The sequence below is a fragment of the Sceloporus occidentalis genome, unplaced genomic scaffold, assembly GCF_023333645.1.
Source record: "Sceloporus occidentalis isolate IW3139 unplaced genomic scaffold, rSceOcc1.0.p SCAF_4, whole genome shotgun sequence".
NCBI classification, from domain to species: Eukaryota; Metazoa; Chordata; class Lepidosauria; order Squamata; family Phrynosomatidae; genus Sceloporus; species Sceloporus occidentalis.
In genome coordinates, this window is record NW_028316984.1 from 117,186,647 (window position 1) to 117,206,689 (window position 20,043).

Here is a 20,043-nt window from a genome sequence, read left to right on the forward strand (position 1 = left end):
GACTGGATGGAATGACCAGGAAGAAAGGCAAGGGACATCTGAATTAGTGTCTGCTATCTCCGGTTTGCTATGCAACTTTCTCCCTGAAAATTCTTAATACAATAAAAATGCATAACAATTAAGTGTATTGAAGAATAGTGTCTTATCTTGGTTTGAATGTATTATTGAATTTTCTTCTATGTTGACAGAAAAGTGTGTGGCCTCCCCCACCCCTTACTACTACCCTAGGTCTCTAGTTAGACACACCATTTCTTGAGAAATCTGGCCCCAGAGATTTCAGCCCTGAAAAAAAGAAGCAGAGAAAAGGGGAAGGAATGTTTTTGTATATTAAAATCTATTTTACTGCAAGGCAGAAATCCTGTGTCTGCTCATATGAAATTCTACCTCATTTTCAACAATAATGTGCAAGAATAAAAGTAGAACTTCTATGAAAAATGCATAGGGGTAGAAGAAAGAGCTTTAAATGCAACTCCCAAAACAGCTCAAATTCTTAGAGAGCTAGTGGACATGGAACATATGCTTGCTGGAGGGTTGGGAGGGTAGGGATGGAAAGCCAGGACAGCAGGAGCAGGGGGGATGCATCATCCTGGAAAAGTCTGGTTTGCTGGAATAATGGTTAAAAACCATTTATCTATAATTAAAAATGGATATAAGCAAAGACTTGCAGGGGGAAAAAGTAGAAACAATTTGAAAGCATAAAAGTCACTTGACAGAAATCATGATTGCAGCAAGGGAGAGTATGGGTCAAATTTAACTATTGCACCAAAATACTTTGGTAATTTTATGTCATATTTGTCTGGTAGCAGCAACATATCATACAGAAATAGTTAACAACTCACTGCAGAAAAGGTAATCAAGATACATTCATTTTATCTATAATTTAGACCATGCTTGCAAAGTAGTGTGGTATGTGATAAGTGGATTCAGCATAGTATAGCAGGGGAAAATAATAATTTGAAGATAACAATTACCTGTCATACAAGAGGAAACAGGGATGACAAATGCAATGGAGAGTGAAGGTCTTATCACAACAATGAAAGAATTTCTTTGAGCACAACACATGTCTGATACAACACCAATGCATCAAACAAAAAAGGGAAAGTATGGCAACTTACTTTCAATTTCATGAGCATAAAGCATGGGCAGGAAGTTCTAAGCATCCAAAATATATCTCTCTAATACTTCAATCATCCTTCACCACATTTCCCATAATTAAAGTGAGAAGCATGCCAGTACAAACATTTAGATTATTCAGGAGCCTTGGTGGTGCAGGAATTAAATACCTGTATTGCAGCCACTCACTCACAAACTGCAAGGTTGTGAGTTCAACACCAGCCAAGGGCTCAAGCTCAACTCAGGCTTGCATCCGTCTGAGGTGGCTAAAACGAGTACCCAGCTTGTTGGGGATAATTAGATTACACGTTGTAAACCATTTAGGAAGTGCTTGAGTGCACTGATAAGAAATGTACTTGGTATTGCTATTGCTATTTGCAATTAAGAGGTACAAAGCCAGCCTTCACATTTAATTTTTTGCCAATTACTATTTTTTCACACTTGAACTGAATGTGGTAAGTAAAGAAACATGACAAATAAGAGGAAAATACATAGGTGTGTTGAATTCAACTCTGTGAATTGGGATGAGGAAGAAATTTGGTTGATTCATATTACTCCAGCATTGCTGTGGGTCATGTCCCTCTGGTTTCTGCTCAGTTTTGAACTACCGTCCAGTGAATTTACTCATGTGTTACTACTGTTTCGAATGTGTTCTTGGGGGACTGTAGATATTTAGGGAGAACAACTTAGGAGTTCCTAGGTAGTCTAGGAATCTTCTGTAAAGATTAGATGTTATTCTATTATATTCAGTATATGACAGCTAAAGTTATTATAAATTAATTAAAGAGGGCTAAGGGCTGGTACAGACTGGTACAATATGCCCACTTCTTGGTGGTGTGGGGGCATAGCCTATGGTTGCCGCATGCTCCAACAATGCCCTGAAGCTGGCATTATGCCGTCCCAATGCCTGCATGGGGGGCAGCTTTTTGGTGCTCTGGTGGCATGGCATTTAGTCACCACACACCACAGGAGAACCAAAAATCTGCATCCACATCAGAAAGGGTTGGGTTTTTTCACCACAAAATGGAGCGGTATTTTGCCGCTTCTTTTTGGACCAGAAAAATGCTGGATTGGGGCCGCAGCATGTAGTTTTCTGCTTCAAAGGGCTCTCTATTTCAGCCCTAAGTAGAGGAATCAAGAGTGGGGAATTAAGACTGCTGGGTTTTATGAGAAAACACAGATATGAGCATACCAGAATCCTGATAGAGGAGAGCGTACCAATGGTATCTCTAATAAATTGGTATCTCTAATACATTGGTATCTCTAATACAAATTCCATAGGAACAACTTTGAGGGTTCTGTACATTAGGGAAGATATTTTGTTGAGTAAGCTCCCGACTTTGAAAAATGCCCACCAAAATGAGTTCAGGGACCAGTATTGGAGCCGGGCTATACCCAGATAGTGGTTTTCGGTTCAAGAGCCATGCGATAAAAACAGTGGGCATTCCGAATCTGGCTTCAAATCGGGAGCAGTAAGTTGCTTTATATTGCTGTGTGCTAAGCTCCTAAGATTAGAACACTGAATTTAAAAGAACAAGGAAGGTGTGGGTCATCTTCCAGTTATTTACAAAGAAGTAAGCAGAGCTAGGAACAGCTGAGCCCCTTGGGCTCAACTAGTATATTTTCATATCATAAAGGCACACTATGCCTTCCTACCACATAACTCATGACATGTTTTTGACATTTCCTTCAGCTGTAAAATGCCACTTTAAAAAATACAGAACTTTTTTTCTCTCACTCAGCAGAAAATCAAACACATTGTAGTTTTTAAATGTGTCCTGTAGTAGGCCTAAGGACTTTATTTGAAGATATATTGGGAAGACCATGGGGTCTCCAATACTTTGAAACATAGCTAATTTCAACAAACAACAATAAATGTTTGTTGTTGTAACACCAACGATTTGGCGAGTGAGTTTTAATGAGTTCAAGGCCACTCTATTCAAGGGAAAGGGGAGTTGTAATCCTACATAAATGGTGGACATCAGGTGGGAGAAGTCTGGTTCAAATCAATACATGAAAAATAATACACCTCCCAATAGTGCATTTGCTTCTTGCCTTTCATTCCTAACCTAAGATCGTAATACTGCACTCATTAGCCTATTGCCTAGGTAGTCCTCTTTTTGTGCATTTGAAATTAATCTCTCTCCTTCAGTCACCTTGCCTTTGGACACGTCTCTAGAGATTTGCAATAAAATACGAATGAAATAACTCACAGAGTTATTTCCATTTTAGAATGTATGGAAAGAAGCTGATTTCCATTAATTCAAAAATGTGGGTTCAAAAAAGGTACAAACATTTCGCTAGGATGAGCAATGTACACACCTGACACTTTTCAGCTTTGGCCTAAATCCAGTGAATTTACTGGAGAACTACTGATATGAATGACATGTTGGCTATTCACAACTAATGTAAGTCTCATTATTTGAGAAGTCAACTCAAGGGCAGCTAACCACATCCACAAACACAAAGCAGGGTTAACACTGGCTTTAATTTTCTAGAAAGAGAACTCAGAGACATAACTATGTTGCTCTGGAATATCAGTGCACAAAGGGATCCTGTAGCACCTTAAGAGACTAACTGAGAAAAGTAAGTTATAGTATGATCTTTTGTAGACTTGGAATGATGCAGGCATCTGAGGAAGTAGTCCAAGCTTACCAAAGTTCATGCTACAACTTCTTTCACCCAGTTAGTCTCAAAGATGCTACAAAATCCTTTTGCATACTCACTAGGAAAAGTTCATTAATTGCTGCAGTTCTTCATCAATGCACCCATTCTGGCACATAGATAAATTTGGAGACATAGCAAAATACAATCTCTGACTCACAAGAGGCATGGCTGTACCTTTTGACTAGTATTCAATTGTAGCTCTTGCTGGTTGTTGTTGTTGTTAGCTGCCCTTGAGTCAGTTCGGACTCATGGCAACCCTGTGGATGAGATATATCCAAGTCTCCCTATCCTCCACTGCCTTGCCCAGATCCTGCAAGCCCCTGCCCATAACCGCCCCAATTGAGTCTATCCATCTGGTTTGTGGTCTTCCTCTCTTTCTCCTACCCTCTACCCTTCCTAGAATTATTGTTTTTTCTAGTGATCTGTGCCTTCTGATTATGTGTCCAAAGTACGATAGTCTCAACTTGATCATCTTAGCTTCCAGGGAGAGCCCTGGTCTGATCTGTTCAAGAACTGATTTGTTTGTTTTCTTCACTGTCCATTCTCCAGCACCACATTTGGAATGAGTTGATTTTCTTTCTGTCTGTTTCCTTCACTGTCCAGCTCTCACATCCATACATGGTCATTTGGAATACAATGGCCTGAATTCAAAAAGGACATTGAGAAACTGGAGCATGTCCAAAGGAGGGCAGCTAAAATGGTGAAGGGCCTGGAAACCATGCCCTATGAGGAATGACTTAGGGAGCTGGGGATATTTATCCTGGAGAAAGGTAGGTTAAGAGGTGATATGATAGCCCTGTTTAAATATTTGAAGGGATATCATATTGAGGAGGGAGCAAGCTTGTTTTCTGCTGCCCCCAAGAACAGGACCCAGAACAATGGATGCAAGCTACAGGAAAAGAGATTCCACCTCAACATTAGGAGGAACTTCCTGATAGTAAGAACTGTTCAACAGTGGAACACACTCCCTCAGAGCGTGATGGAGTCTTCTTCTTTGAAGGTCTTTAAGCAGAGGCTGGATGGCCATCTGTCAGGGATGCTTTGATTGAGATTTCCTGCATGGCAGGTGGTTGGACTGGATGGCCCGTGCGGTCTCTTCCAACTCTATGATTCTATAATTCTATGATTCTATGAATGATTCTGACTTTAGTGTTCAGTTGTATGTTTTTGCTCTTCAGTATCTTTTTCAGTTCTTTCATGGCTGCCCTTCCCATACCTAGTTTTCTTATTTCCTGACTGCAGCCTCCATTCTGGTCAATGTTTGATCCTAATATGGGAATTCTTTAACTATTTCAGATTCTTCATTGTTTTATGATGGTTTCAGCATATAAATTAAACAAGTAAGGTGATAGGATGCAGCTTTGCCTGACCCCTTTTCCTAATGGGAACCACTCTGTTTCCTGACAGTGACCTCTTGTCCTTGGTACAGATTCCTCATCAGGACTATCAGATGTAGGGGCATGTCCATGTCTTTCAGTGCATTCCCTAGCTTTTTGTGAGCTATGCAGTCAAATGCTTTGCTGTATCTATGAAACACATGCTGATTCTTTTTTTCTTTTTTTTGAATTATTTGGTGTGCTCCATTACTCATTGCATGCTTGCAATGTGGTACCTAGTGCCCCTTCCTTTTCCGAATCCTGCTTCCACCTCTGAAATTTCTCTCTCCATGTATGTTTGGAGTCTATGCTGCAGAATTTTGAGCATTATTTTGCTTGCATGTGAGATTAGTGCTATTGTCCTATAGTTGCTGCAGTCTTTTGTATCTCCTTTCCTGTGGATTGGTATGTATATCAAGCGTTTCCAGTCTTTGGGCCACCTCTTTGTTTTCCATATTTGTTGCCATATTTCAGTTAGCACTAAAGTTGCATCTGTCTGTAGGCACTGTAGCAGTTCAATTGGGATATCATCTCTTCCCAGTGACTTTTTTTCCCATTTACTTTATTGCAGATTCCACTTCACTTCTTAGAATTAGGGGTTCATCTTCATATGACTCCTCATTCCAAGTATCATTCATTTGCTCATCTCTTTTGTATAACTCTTCTCTGTATTGCCCTCAGAGTCTTTTTATTTCTTCTTCTTCCTGTATTATGTTCTTTTTTTTTTCCATAGAGCATCCTTGCCTTGGTTTGAACTTGGCTTTAATTTCTCGGATCTTTTGATAAAGGTCTCTCATTCTTCCCTTTTTGTTGTTTTCTTCTTTTTCTCTGCATTGATCACTGTAGTATTTCTCCTTATCCTCAGACATTGGATAGTTGTGTTCATACTTATGGCTTTGTTCCTATCTCCCTTCCTATCTTCCCTATCTTCCTATCATCAGATTTTAATTCTTGTTAAGCTTTATAGGAGAATAGAAACTTTAAAAAGCTGTCTGTGAAAAACAGATAACAAGCAACATTCTTATTGAACAGTAAGTTGCTTTAAGCATATGTTAGGTTTTTTAAATTCTTATTTTCATTTTATATGAACCATTATTTGTCAGCTACACCAGTCAGATATTCAGTTCACTGTTTCACCAGTTAGATATCCAGTGGCCATGGGCTCAACATCCTTCTGTACCTCTCCATAGATGTGCCCCAGATTTAGTAAAGTATTGGTGCATGTGCCTGTCAGGAGTGTCATTTTAATAGTGGATGGGAGGAAGAGAGAAAGGAAGGCTTTTAGCAGACCAGGGATGACTTCCTTTGAATTCAGAACAAGATAAATTGCAAGGGAAAAAACAATGGTTATTTAAGAACATATATGTGACTTTTAAAATTAACTATCTTCATAGTAATACAATTTACAGCAAAAGTTGGTGGCTGTTCACCTCTAATGCAAAATGAATATCATATAGGATCATTTTTGTGCTTTTTGCACATTATTAACTTTGTGTTATTAAAAAGTACAATTTTGCAGCCTGGGAGTGTAGGCAAGAGATTTTGTGTCTCTGGTGCATGCATCTAAAATTCAGGCCCCTGAAATGTTTACAGCAATAGACCATTCATGCTACCAGATTATAACATTATTATACCACTTTAACTGCCAAGGCAACATCCTATGGAATCCAGAGAGTTGCAGTTTAGGAAGGGACAGTTACAAATCTCAACCCAAGGGCTCTAGGGCGTCACCAAACTACAAAACCCATGATTCCAAAGGATGGAACCATGGCAGTTAAAGTGTAATCATAGTGTTATATTTCTGTAGTATAAATGGGCTTCAGGGCTGTGCGTGGTGTAATTTGTGGCGGCATGTGGTGTATAAACTCCCCATGTAATTTGAAGCATGTAAAAGGTATCTTCAGTTGAATGCAGAAATAAATAACCCATAAGAATTATAACCAAAATAATTACTTGACATATATTTAGTGCTTCCAAGTGTATCTTGGAGCTGGGGTCTTTGAAAGACCGCCTCCTCCTGTATGAGACTCCTTAGAGTTTGAGATTCTTAGCAGCCCCAGGAGGTGAGCATGGACAGCACATGGGATGGAAGTTTGAGCTCCCTCCCAAGGGAGGTACGACTGGCTCAATGCTCATGAATTTCCAGCAGGCAGCCAAAACTATTATTCACTCTGGCTTCTGTTTTCTAAAACTTGCTTTTCAAGTTGGCTAGTAAAATTGTTTTTCTCCTGTTTTAAAGGATGTTCTATCTCTCTTTCTTTTAAATGTACAGTGCTTTGGAGGTCCTGGTAGGACAGAAAAACCGTCAATCAATCAATCAAGTATGTGTCTATCAGTCAAGTGTTAAAATGCTTTATGTGTGTTATCCAATGGTAATACTTAGAAAATTACTGGTAAATGGATAATGGTATCCATATGGTAAATGATAATTGTTCCCCATACTGCAGGTGGGAAAGAAGCTGAGAAGGATAGTTTGTCCAAGACCACCTTCTGAGTTGATGACAGAAGGAAGATGTAAATATGGAAATTTTCACTTTGTAGTGCAGTCCCTTACACCAGACAAACAGCAGATAAATCATTCGACATGTATTGGAAGGGAATTGATCTGGTTCTAAGAACAATCTTGCTAGTCTAGGCAGCCACTGTCTAATATAAATTATATATTTGTATTATAACAGATATCATTGTGTTTCCTCTGCCAGGTGGCAGAGGAGTTCATGGGGAAGTGCTTGCTATTCTGCTGATAGCATCTTGCAGTTAAAGTATCTGATCATGATACAGAATCATAGAATTGGAAGAGACCACAAGGTCATCCAGTCCAATTTCCTGCTATGCAGGAAGACACAATCAAAGCACTCCCAACAGATAGCCATCCAGCCTCTGTTATAAATTTCAAAAAGAAAGAAAGAAAGAAAGAAAGAAAGAAAGAAAGAAAAGAAAAAGAAAGAAGGAAGGAAGGAAGGAAGGAAGGAAGGAAGGAAGGAAACACCACCACAGTTTGAGGCAGTGTATTCCATTGTTGAACAGATCTTACCATCAAGTCATTCTTTCTAATATTTAGGTGGAATCTCTTTTCCCATAGTTTGAATCTCTTGTTCTGTGTCCTAGTCTCTGGAGCAGCAGAAGACAAGCTTACTCCATCCTCAATGTGCTATCCCTTCAAATATTTAAATGTGGCTATCATGTCAACTCTTAATTGTCTCTTCCCCAGGCTAAACATACCCAGCTCCCTAATACTCTCCTCATGTTAAAGATGTTAAACACATTTATCACACTGGGCACTTCGGTATTTTGCACCATTTTGGAGACAATCAAAGTTACACATATGCCCAAAGAATCCTACAGAAAGAAACATGTGAGGTTACAAACAATCATGCATTCTTTATTCAAAACTGAATGGATTCTGTTTTAATATTTGGTTGTTGTTGTTATTAACTGACTTCAAGTCAATCTTGAGTCACGGTAACCCTGTGGATGATTCATATCCATGGCCTTCTTGTTAGAATCCATCTAGCAAAAGGCCTTCCTTTCTTTCTACTTCCCTCCATTTTCCCTAGCTTTATTGTTTTTCCCCCCAATGAATTGTGCCTTCTCATGATGTGGCCAAAGTACAACAGCCTCAGTTTAATCATCTTGGCTTCCAAAGAGATTTCTGGCTTGATCTGTTCCAGGACCCATTTGTTTGTCTTTTGGGCTTTCCACAGAATCGTTAGCACTCTTTTCCAACACCACATCTCAAATGAATTGATTTTCTTCTATCCACTTCCTTAAATGTCTAGCTCTCGCATCTGACTTTTGTGCTTAGTTGTATATATTTGCCCTTTAGGATCTTGTCTAGATCATAAACTGCAAAGATATACATCTGAGTACAAAGGTTAGAATCATACAATCCAATGTACAATTGTACATGCAAGCCATCCTAATATAGAATGTGTTTTAGGATTCTGCTTTGGTAGCAAATATGAAATAAATCAACTGAATCCAATCTAGATCAGTTGTACTTAGCCGAGATCAAAATCAATGTGAAAATGACTGTCATAACCTAAATTCCATTGCCCTCATGGGGAATTAAGAGAAAAAAAATGTCTAGATGCAATCCACTGTGGCACACAACTTCTAGTTTCTGATGTAAAGCATATGATATATCAGTCCCTCTAACAGTTAACTTGATGAGTGGTAACAAATATGTAGCTAAAATTGTGTGGTTAAGAAAGGAGAGGAATATATCCTCTTGCTTGTGAAAACTCAGAAAACTACTGTACTAAAATACTTTTTTTACATTTAAAAGTCCCCCTAAGTGGCAAAACAAACAAACAAACAAATTTTCAAAGAGCGTGGGGACTGAATATAATTAATATCAATGCATCTTAAGTAACAGCCGGAAAGGTAAATTGGAGAAGTAGGGAATAAAATCTTTGCTTGGAGGAAATTGGCTCACTGAACATCAGAGAAAAGATGCTGCAACCCTTTGTTACAAGTTTTATTTGAGAAAATTATTTCAAAGTTTCAAGACAATTGATATTCTGGAGTAGAAAGCCCCACAATTCTTCCCCCGTTCCTAGATGTGAAAAAACAAGTTAAACAACAAACCATTCTGAATCCTTTCATGACATTCTGCTGTCTAAGGCAGACAAATCACTTTGCCTAATAGTAGAGCAGCCCTGCTTCAGGCCGTCTGTGGCAGGTGCCTCAATACATCACATGGAGAATTGTTGTGGAAGCAGCACGTAAGTACCACATGCCACACTTCTACTACTGTGTACATAAGACTCACAGCATTCATGCTTAAGGTTACCAGGCATCAGGGCATCAACTGATGTCTCAGAAAATAGCAGTGCTTCTCCAGTTCTATGGACAATGAGACAAATCTCCACACACTGGAGGAGGATGCTTGATTTTTTAAAGGCCGGACATCCATCTCCATCCACCCAAGCTAGTGTCAAGTCCTCCAGCTCAGTGTGAAAGTATATGCACTGGACTTGTGCAGCCACAGTGCACCAAAGGACGGAAGCAAGAGGGAGAGCTGGGGAGAGAAATGGCTGTATACATTTGGACCCATCATGCTACAGTATTTCATTACTCTTCCTGATGTACAAGTCTGACATCAGCAGTGCAGGACCTGGGTGAGGGGAATCCCTGACAGGAAGCAATGAATGTTGTACAGTGTCCAGAAGCTAGGCAGGATCTTTAAAAAAAAAACACGTTATGTGGGCTGTAGATAAAGGCCATGAGGTTTGTGAGACCTGAGGGAATGCCAGCACCTTCCGCAGCTATTGGACACATTTTACTGCCTGCCTGGTCACCAATAAATAGAGAACTAAATAAATTAATCTGTGGGATTTTTTTTTCTTTTTTGTCCTTGGGTTGCCATATTTTCTAGTTATCCAACTTTTAGCCCATTTATCTCAACTGCTCTAGTATCTCTTCCCATAATCAGCCCATCTAGAAGCACTATCTGTTCGTTGCAAGGACTCAGCTCACGAAATCACAAGATCCACTCCTGTGACATCACAATGATCTGTTGTCTGATCTCAGGCTTTGGCTCTGATATCTTAGAGAACTGGATACTACTGAGCTGGCAACACTATAATGTGCTGTCATTTCAAGTAAATGGTAATAATATGTTCATGTTGCAGTGAATTTACAATCTGGGAAAGGTGATGAATTTATCATGCTACACAATGCCATAGGAATGGAGAAGAGATGGACTCTAGCAAGTTAACAATTTATTGAGAGCAAATCTTTCTACTTGTGCTTCAAGAATAAAGCAACTGCATTATCTGTTGCTGCTTAGAAACATCCAACAATAATTTCACTGTTTAAAAACAATCTCACCGAGCAGGTTTGTCAGCCATAGAGCCAAATCCTCCTTCATTGGTAACAAATTAGCCTCATGTCTGCTGGCCAGCCACTGGCTATACTGGTGCATATCGGAGAGGCCAGGACCTCGGGCCTTCGGGCTCAAGGCAGTGCACATCCTTTAACCGCTGGTGCTACCTATTTTTCAGAAAGAAAAAAGAAAAGGGGGGGAGGGAGAAAGAAGTGACTTAGCATGATTCATGAAGCACCATATTTTTTATTAATCACAGCTGTGAATGGTTAAGATTCAATAGGAGCATAAAGTTGAGGATGCCAAACAGAAGTCCATTCCATGAAAATAATGTATATGACAACAACCATGTGTTTCTTACTATGATTTTATTAATGGCCTAAATCCTGTTGTTAGTCCTGTCTAGAGTAGACCCATTGACTATTGGGTCAACCTACTGTCTATTGTTGACTACTGTCAACCTATGTGTTGACTCAGCATTCAATAATTGATTGAATGGTCCTAGTCTAGATGAGTGTAACTAGCAGGGTGCCATCTGTAGTTTATTATTATTATTATTATTATTATTATTATTATTGAAATGGAACATTGCTGATGGTCTAGGAACACAGACATGGTGAATATTTTTGTCATACTTACCTTGGTATACATGTTGCCAAAAATCTCTGCAAGCAGGGATAAAAAGAAGTAGTTATTAAATTAAAATTGGGTAAAACAAAAACAAAAAAGAAGTGGTTAAGCAGAGATAAATTGTGTAACCAAAATTAATGTAATAAACGGGACAAATTCCTCATAACAGAGTCAGTTTGACATCTGAAGAAAAAGGATATAATATATATTGGCATATATATTTATATAACCCTGGAAGGGCCACAAAGTAGTTGTATACATTGTTTCTGTTCTACTAAGAGCTTATACAGATGAAGTGGGGAAAAGAAAGAAAGTCACTGGTTTTGTTCCTGTTCCACCTGGTCATTTATTTATTTTTAGAATTCTACAGGATGCTTTCTCCACTCTGAGGTATTTCCCGATAACTCCCAGCTCTTACAAGGACTTCCCAATGTACAGAGATCTTGTAGTACCTTTGAGACTAACTGAAAGAAAGAAGTTGGCAGCATAAGCTTTTGTAGACTGAAGTCTACTTCCTCAGATATATGCATATAAGGAAGTAGACTTCAGTCTATGAAAGCTCATGCTGCCAACTTCTTTCTTTCAGTTAGTTTAAAAGGTGCTACAACATCTCTCTACATACTTATTCTACAGACTAACATGGCTATATCATTGAATTCAAGGATATCCCAAGACAGCAGATTTCATGAACTTTTTCTTATCTGGAAAACTCAAGGTCAGTTTAAATTAAACCAGTACAATGGACCCTTGTTATACGCTGGGGTTTGGTTCCAAGATCCCCCGTGTATAACAAAATCCGTGTATGCTCAAGTCCCATTAAATATAATGACACAGCAAAATGGTGTCCCTTATAAAAAATGGAAAATCAAGGTAAATTTATACTTTTTTGGAACATTTTCAAACCGTGTATGCTTGAATCCGTGTATAAAAAATCCGTGTATAAGAAGGGCCGACTGTATTTCCCAAAATGAAATATACCTCTCCATGGCAGTGTATTTCTGTTATCCCAAAGCTAGCTAAGATGGCTGTGCCAAGAAAGATAACAACTCTTTCCAGGAAAACAGATTCAACAAAGACCAGGTAAGGGAAAGAGCAGGGACGTAGCCAGGATTTTAGGAAGGGGGTCCAGACTAAGTGCCACCATTATAATGGGGCTTGGGTGCGGCGGCGCAGCAGCACACACCATTCATTTTTCTAATGGAAGGGGGGGGGGGTCCGGACCTCAAGATCCCCCCCTTGGCTACATCCCTGGAAAGAGTAATTCTAGCAATAAAAGAAAATGATCTAAATGCTTAACTAGTGTAATATTTTAAGGAGGTCATGGGCATGAATTTATAGAACCAGAACAGTGGAAGATAGGCAGTCTTGGAGATGAATCATGACTCAGGATCAACTAGAAGCTGATTAACAACAACAACAACAACAACAACAACAACAGACAACGACATTTAAACACTTTTACTATAACTTCTGAATAATAATGAAAACAGTCTCAGCGGAAATAGGTAAAGACAATTTTTGGAAGTCTAGATGTGACATTCTGTGTATACTCATGTATATGTCTGGAAATTTAAATAAAAAATTAACCCAAACAAACTTAGTCGACTTTTGCAAGGATCAATGTAAGTACTGTACCTTAACTCTTATTTAAAAACAGGCAAGAGTGTAATCTGTCCTGGAAGCACTGACCTCTCTCAACTCTCTTATCCATCCAGCCTTTAGTGTGAGCATAACAGTTATGCCTGCTGAAATTTTGTAAATTCTTTGGCATTGTTTTCCTTTGTTTCATCTTTTAGATCCTTTGTTATATGCCCCTTAATTTTAGCACCAACTTATCCACGGGTCATATCAATTATCCATAATTTTGGCCCCAAAGCCTGCCCTCAATTTATACATGAGGTTGACTTATAGTTGAGTATATACACTATATTCAGTAGGAGAAGTGGAACAAACACAAGAATGAGAGTGAGGGAAACCTGGGCTAGTTCAAGTTTGGTTTTGAAAACCGTGAATATGCAGTTAAAATCAAAACAAAAAGAACTGGAAAGTCTTCATACTCCCATGGACTTTTTCTTATCAGGATAATTCCAAAGTTGATCTTTGTAAACATGACCTCTTCTTTCCCTTTGGATTCTTTCTGAATTTTTTTCAGTAGTGCTTTTTCAGAGTTATTGTACCTTCACCTAGATCACAGATCTATTGCTGTTTTAGTCTCCCATAGCCCACTGAACATCATTCCTTACTTTAATAAATCCCGATATTTTCTCCCATTCTGTCCATTTTGTTTATTTAATAAGATTAACTTATCCACCAGTAACAATATAATCCACATTCCTAAGAAATATCTTTTTTTGTTCCCCACTGCATTTCAAATGCCTTCCTTGGAGTAGAAGCTAGGAAGGTTCTCTAGAAGCTCATACCTAGTTTCATTTAATTAGCAACTGATTTAAACAAAATTTAAATCCACCAGGCCTTGATTTTATTGGATAATTTCTCCTCCAGATAGGTGACAGCTGTTGAGGAGAAACTACTGTGATATGGGCCTTCCTCATCAGCTCTACCAAATCTGAAATTCAACCAAAGGATTTGGGATGGAGGTCTAGATAAAACATGTAATCTAAGATAATAGGCAGCTAGGAATTCTATACAATTTTATCCCAACTAGTTTCTTTATGCTCTAGAGGTTCCTATATGCTACAGAGCCTTGATCCTAGCCCACTTTTACACCTTAACATCAGCCTCCTTAGAGAAGAAATACATATTCCGCCATACTCCCAAAGTGTCTGCCCCTCTCAGTCATTCATGGCTGAAGCAGTGGAACACACACTTCTTCCCTGCCTTTTATATATTACCCTCATTTTAGCAGTTATTCTTGGAAGAACCAATAATTTCAATGTGCTGCTGCTGCTGCTGCTGCTGTGCTGTGTACCTCCAAGTCATTTCAGACTCATAGCTATCCCATAGTCTATCATGGGGTTTCGTAGCAACATTTGAGAGAGTGTGGCTTGTCCAAGGTCACCTAGTGGGTTTCCATGGCTGAGTGGAGATTCAAACCCTGGTCTTCATAGTCCTAATCCAATGCTCAAACCACTGGCTCCTTTTTTTCCTCTTTAAGAGTTTATTCATGAAATTGCTATTACACTGACAAAATTTTCTGCTTTAGTTTCTTCTACTAGCAACCAGCTAATAGCAGGCTCATCTAAGTTCTTTATGGAAGACACTTATATTACTATCATTATATGCAAATGAATTAAAATTTTCCTGGATTTTTAATCTGTTCCTCCACATTTTGTACTTTTTTTATTTTCTAACAGTGACATCTGATCTTATGACTATAATGAAGTTATGCATGTAACAAGATCAACTAAATTCATACAACAAATTAACCAGATCCGATCACAACAAGATTGTGTGCTTAAGCCTCAGTTTTTGAGACACAAAGAGTGTTCAGTAGATGTGAACTCTCCTTCTTCCCCACCTCTCTGGTATCAGAGGTCATGTGACGGGGAAAGTGCCTGGAAACAGGTAAGCTGCAGGCAACATAGGGTTTACAACCACATGCATTTTACTCCCAAATTCAGGATGGCTGCTTTGCATGTGATAGCAACACAAAAGCCCTGTTGGTTTAGACCAGAAGCTGATATAGTGGCACTCTTTGCTGAGAAACCCAGTGTTCTAGTTGTTTGGACATTGGACTATGACTCTGGGGAACATTCAAATCTCCAGTCACCCATGGAAACCCAATGGATGACTTTAGGCAAATCACACACTCTCATCTTCATAATAAGGTAAAGGCAAAATCCAGAAACAGGGTGGGCTGGTGGTGTCCAACATTTTGTTCATATAAGGACCAACCAGTTGCTCAAAACTGCAGCCTCCCATCAGGACATGGGTGCAATTGTACCCTCTGTCCTTCATTCCCCACCAACAGATTGAGAGGGGCATACTGCCTTTGAAACTGGAAATGATAGTTTTCCTAATTAGTAGCCATTGATGGCCCTATCCTCCATGACTGTATCCAATCTCAATTTAAAGCTTTTCAAATTGGTTTCCATCACATCATCTTTGGAGAGTGAATTCCACAGTTTGACGATGTGCTGTTTAGAGAACCAGACTGCTGTTACGGTTTGAGTGTTGGACTATGATTCTAGGAGAACAGGGCTGCATCTGGGAATTGTAGTTTTGTGAGACACTTAGCTTTCTCTGCCAGAGAGCTCTGGTGCCACAATGGACTACAATTCTCAGAAGTCCATAGCACTGAGCCATGGGAGTTAAAGTGGTGTCGGCCTGGATTGTCTCTGCAGTGCAGGTGCAGCCCGATATTGAAATGAAAACTCACTGACATTCAGCAAGCCACACTCTGAGCAACAGTAAGCTTACACAAGTACTTCTTTTTCTCTGTCCTGAATCCCCAGTCATCCAGCTTCAATGGATAACCCATGTGTGGAGAACAAGCAGATTTAGGCCAGGATAGCAAAAGCCAATCCAGAGTCAGCTGGCATCAGCCAATAGAATGTTGGCTGGGAGGAGATTAAAAAATCAGTTGCTGACAGTTGGGGCCAGTTAGGGATTTGGTGTCAGACCAAGAAGGTTCTGTCACATCCAGTGAGGGACTTGGGATACCTATAGAACTCTGAGAAAGGGACTTACTGTAGTATAATATCCTGCGGGATAATGTTAGCATTGGTGTCTGCTTCAGAACTGAGTTTAGGAAAATAACCTAATATAAGGACTGGGAGGGTCCTGGATAGCAGTATCTATTATTCTCTAAAGAGAGTGTTGGGAAGTAAACTGTATCTGTAATGAAGTAACTGAGAAAATAAGACCTTAAAGTCATTTGTGCATAAAATATTTCAACAAGCCACTGCCATCCACCGGCCTGAGAGGAAGGAGACTCTGCCCTCCATAACTGCCATCTGCCGGCCTGAGAGGGAGTTAACCAGGCAGGTCCAGCTCCATCAGGACTAGCCTGGAAGAAGGAAGAGCCCTCTCTCCAATCCATCTGCCTTGGTCCAGGCCTCAGAGGGAGAGAAGAACCACTGGACCTCATCCCCTTTCCCTCCACCATTCCCTTCTCCTTTTGTGTCGTGTCTTTTCGATTGTAAGCCTGAGGGCAGGGAACTGTCTGATTAAAAACAATAATTGTAAGCCACCCTGAGAGCCATTAGGGATGAAGGGTGGGATATAAATACCTAAATAAATAAATAAACAAGTGAAACATTGTCAAACTGATGTTCAAATAAAGTTTTTGTTGTTGTTCAAGAAGGACTTGTCTGGAGTTTAATATTTACCACGCTACTAGTATTTCAACCAGATTTTAAGTGTAAAGGGATAGTTTACACATGGTGGCAGGATCACAAGTGAAATAGAATAGTGTTCACCAGTAAAGCATCCTTGGCATAATTTGCTGGCAGTGGTGGGATAAAAAGGCTCAGGGTGCTGTCATCCATAATGAATAGTATTTACTTTATTATTATTATTATTATTATTATTAATAAAACTATTCTACACCAATTCAGATTGACAGCTTTATATTTCCCACATCGTATAAAATGCAATATCCACAACTGAAAGTTAACTGTGTGTGAAAAAGTATAAAAAGTATCTTCACACCATGGTTCTAGTTTTGTTGTTGCTGTGTCTTCAAGTCATTTCTGACATAGGGAAATTCAATGGCAAACCCATAGTGGATTTTTCTTGTTGCAATTTATTTAGATGTGGTTTCCCACTGCCTTCCTTCGAGGCTGAGAGAGTGTGACTTGCCCAGGGTCACCCAGTGGGTTTCCATGGCTGAATGGCGATTTGAAACCTGGTCACCCAAAGTCCTACTCCAAAACTCAAACCACTGCACCACACTGAATCTAAAAGCATAATACTGGCTCTAGTATTATGAGGGTTAAATATTCTTCCTGTTTATTTTCTCTACACTATGCTATTCTATACATCCCTAAATGCCTCCCTTTACTCACTCTGTTTCTTAACTAAACAGATTTTTTTCTTTTAAAAAAAGAAAAATTGGTGTGCCATTATGAATTAAAAGAAAATATTAGCTTAATCCTAAAAAGTTAGCCAAGTGAGAGAGCTGGATGTGGTCCCAGTCAACGGGCAGAGTCCAAAAGGGAGCATGATGATCTGTCAGTTTGCATCAGGATTAGAACCTAATAATCTTACAGATTACATTACTATGAGCAGGTGGAAATACACAGGGAATCTGCAGCCTCTCTCAAAGGATCAGTAAGAGATGATACTGCCTGTTGGTTTCTTTGTAAGTAGCAATATGGCCTGTATGACTGCCAAATGACTGCAGGGCGCAAATCACATCATTCAGCCATGCAAGGCTCCTTGTATACTGGAAGAGGGTGAAATGATAAAACAGAGTGTTTTGCTAGTACAGAGAAAATATTAATAATGTTCTTTCCCCATTTCTTCTGCTTCAGGACTTTTTAAAATCTCAATTACATATTTCTTTTGAAAAACAAAATACAGTCACCCTTCTTATACACAATTTTTTTTATACACGGCATCCATGCTTTGAAAATGTTCAAAAAAAGTATAAATTTCAAATATCAAACCTTGATTTTCCATTTTTTATATGGGACACACATTTTGCTATGGGTCCACTGTAACATATTTTAAAAACAGAACTCAGCAGCTTTTCTTCATCACAATTAATCTTTCCTTCCAGACAACTTGGCAAGATAACTATTAGAGCCAACATAGTGACATATGCAGCCCAATTCTATTTACAACAAAGTCCCATTTAGTCCATATTGATTTCCAAGCTAGAATCACAGTGGCTGAAGTAGCTGTAAAGTTATTATGTATTCAGTTAATCGCCAATATGAGTTCAACTATGAGTCAGTAGCTCCCAAATCCTAATCTCGTAAAACAAGGGGCACTGGAGATCCCAAATTATTGAAAAAAGACAAAAAAACCACCATGTTTTTTTTTGTTTTTGTTTTTGTTTTTGTTTTTGTTTTTGTTTTTGTTTTTTTTTTGTTTTTTTTTTTTTTTTTTTTTTTGCCTTTTGTTTTGGAAGGATTTTAAAGTGACAACAGTTTGCAGGAAATTTCATTTTTCTAACTCTTTGTAAAGAGACAACAATTATTTTATTTCAATAAATTCAATGAGCAGGACTGTATCCAATCATGCATACAACAGACTCATGGAAATCACTGGACTTATACATGCTATTGACTTCCAGAGGTTTAAGCTCATATAATTAAGTCCTGTGTGCAAAAAGCTGGGGGGGGGTGTTGCACTTAAATGACCATGTGTGAATTTTGTGCATAGTAAGTCCAAAGGTGCAAATAGACTTACTTGTAGTGGGAAGAAAATTGTTAAAATTACCCTTTGCTTCCTTTGAAAAGAGATGTTGTGAAACATTACTTCCCTAGAGACTTATGGTATATATTCCATACACACAAATTCCATACATATAAAAAATGGAAGTGGCTAAAAATGCATTTGATTAGCAAAGTTTCTTCAATTTTGCTAGTTTAGCAGCACAAATATAATCTTCCTCCTCCCATTTTTTATTGTCAGGAACATTTTTTAATAAAAAAAACAAGGAGACAAACATGTGAGTTTGCCCTACTTTATCGTCACAACAACTTCACAAGGTAGAGCACGGTGATGCAGGCTAAAGGAAAGTGATTAATATGAGACCACTCAGTACATTGCAGGATTTACCAGAGATACAAACCCCACTCCTTCTGGTCCCTACTCAATATGATACCCATTATGCTTCTTGTATGTGTATCCTTTATTAGAAACCACTGCAGCCTAGTGGTTTGAATGTGGCCTAGGACTCGGGGTTTAAATCCCCATTCAGCCATGGAAAACCACAGGATGACCTTGGAAAGTCACACACTCTCATCCTTAGAGTAAAGCAACAGCAACCCTTGTTGGAATAAATCTGGCCAAGGAGAATCATATGATATGGTTGCCATAGCTCAGAGTTCACTTGCGGGCCCATAAGAAATGCTTTATTAATTGTAATGATTTAATAAATTTCTGTGGTCTACAATTTTAGAAATTAGTACAACCCCTCATGAAAGATAAAGCCCACTGAAGAGTTCTAGGTCAAAATTACAAAATGCCTTTACAGTATGTACCACTGTTACAAAATATATTATTCATAGAAAGTTGGTATTCTTCTAGCACAATCAAGACAAGTAAGAATCTACCTCCATCTCCCAATGGAATAGAGTGCCTGAAACACTTACCGCTTTATTGCTTTATTCCAGTAATACACCTTCTTGACAAACCCTTCACTAAGCACTTTCACTGTGAACAAGCCTTTATTTACACTCTGTTCTGCTGAACCTCCTATTTATGCAGTGTTCTCTCTTTATCTCCTCACCAATAGTAATGAGGCATCTCTAATTCTTGACCTTATTGTCTATGTCAAAGATTCAGTACAGA

General features: G+C 38.9%; 1 protein-coding gene across 3 annotated transcripts in view; it reads right to left on the bottom strand.

Annotated features, from left to right (window-relative positions):
* Positions 1-20,043, bottom strand: part of GAS2 (growth arrest specific 2) — a 156,535-nt gene that overhangs the window by 119,810 nt on the left and 16,682 nt on the right. Inside the window, exons 1-3 of one of the 3 annotated variants that reach the window (XM_089521344.1) lie at positions 15,997-16,111; positions 11,626-11,651; positions 10,992-11,153 (exon numbers count right to left, since the gene is read on the bottom strand). In XM_089521344.1, the coding sequence (XP_089377470.1) occupies positions 10,992-11,133 (142 nt within the window). In that variant the 5' untranslated portion in view covers positions 11,134-11,153; positions 11,626-11,651; positions 15,997-16,111. Of the gene's footprint in view, positions 1-10,991; positions 11,154-11,625; positions 11,652-15,996; positions 16,112-20,043 lie in introns of those variants that run through there. The other 2 variants (XM_089521343.1, XM_089521345.1) reach the window with 2 other exon arrangements.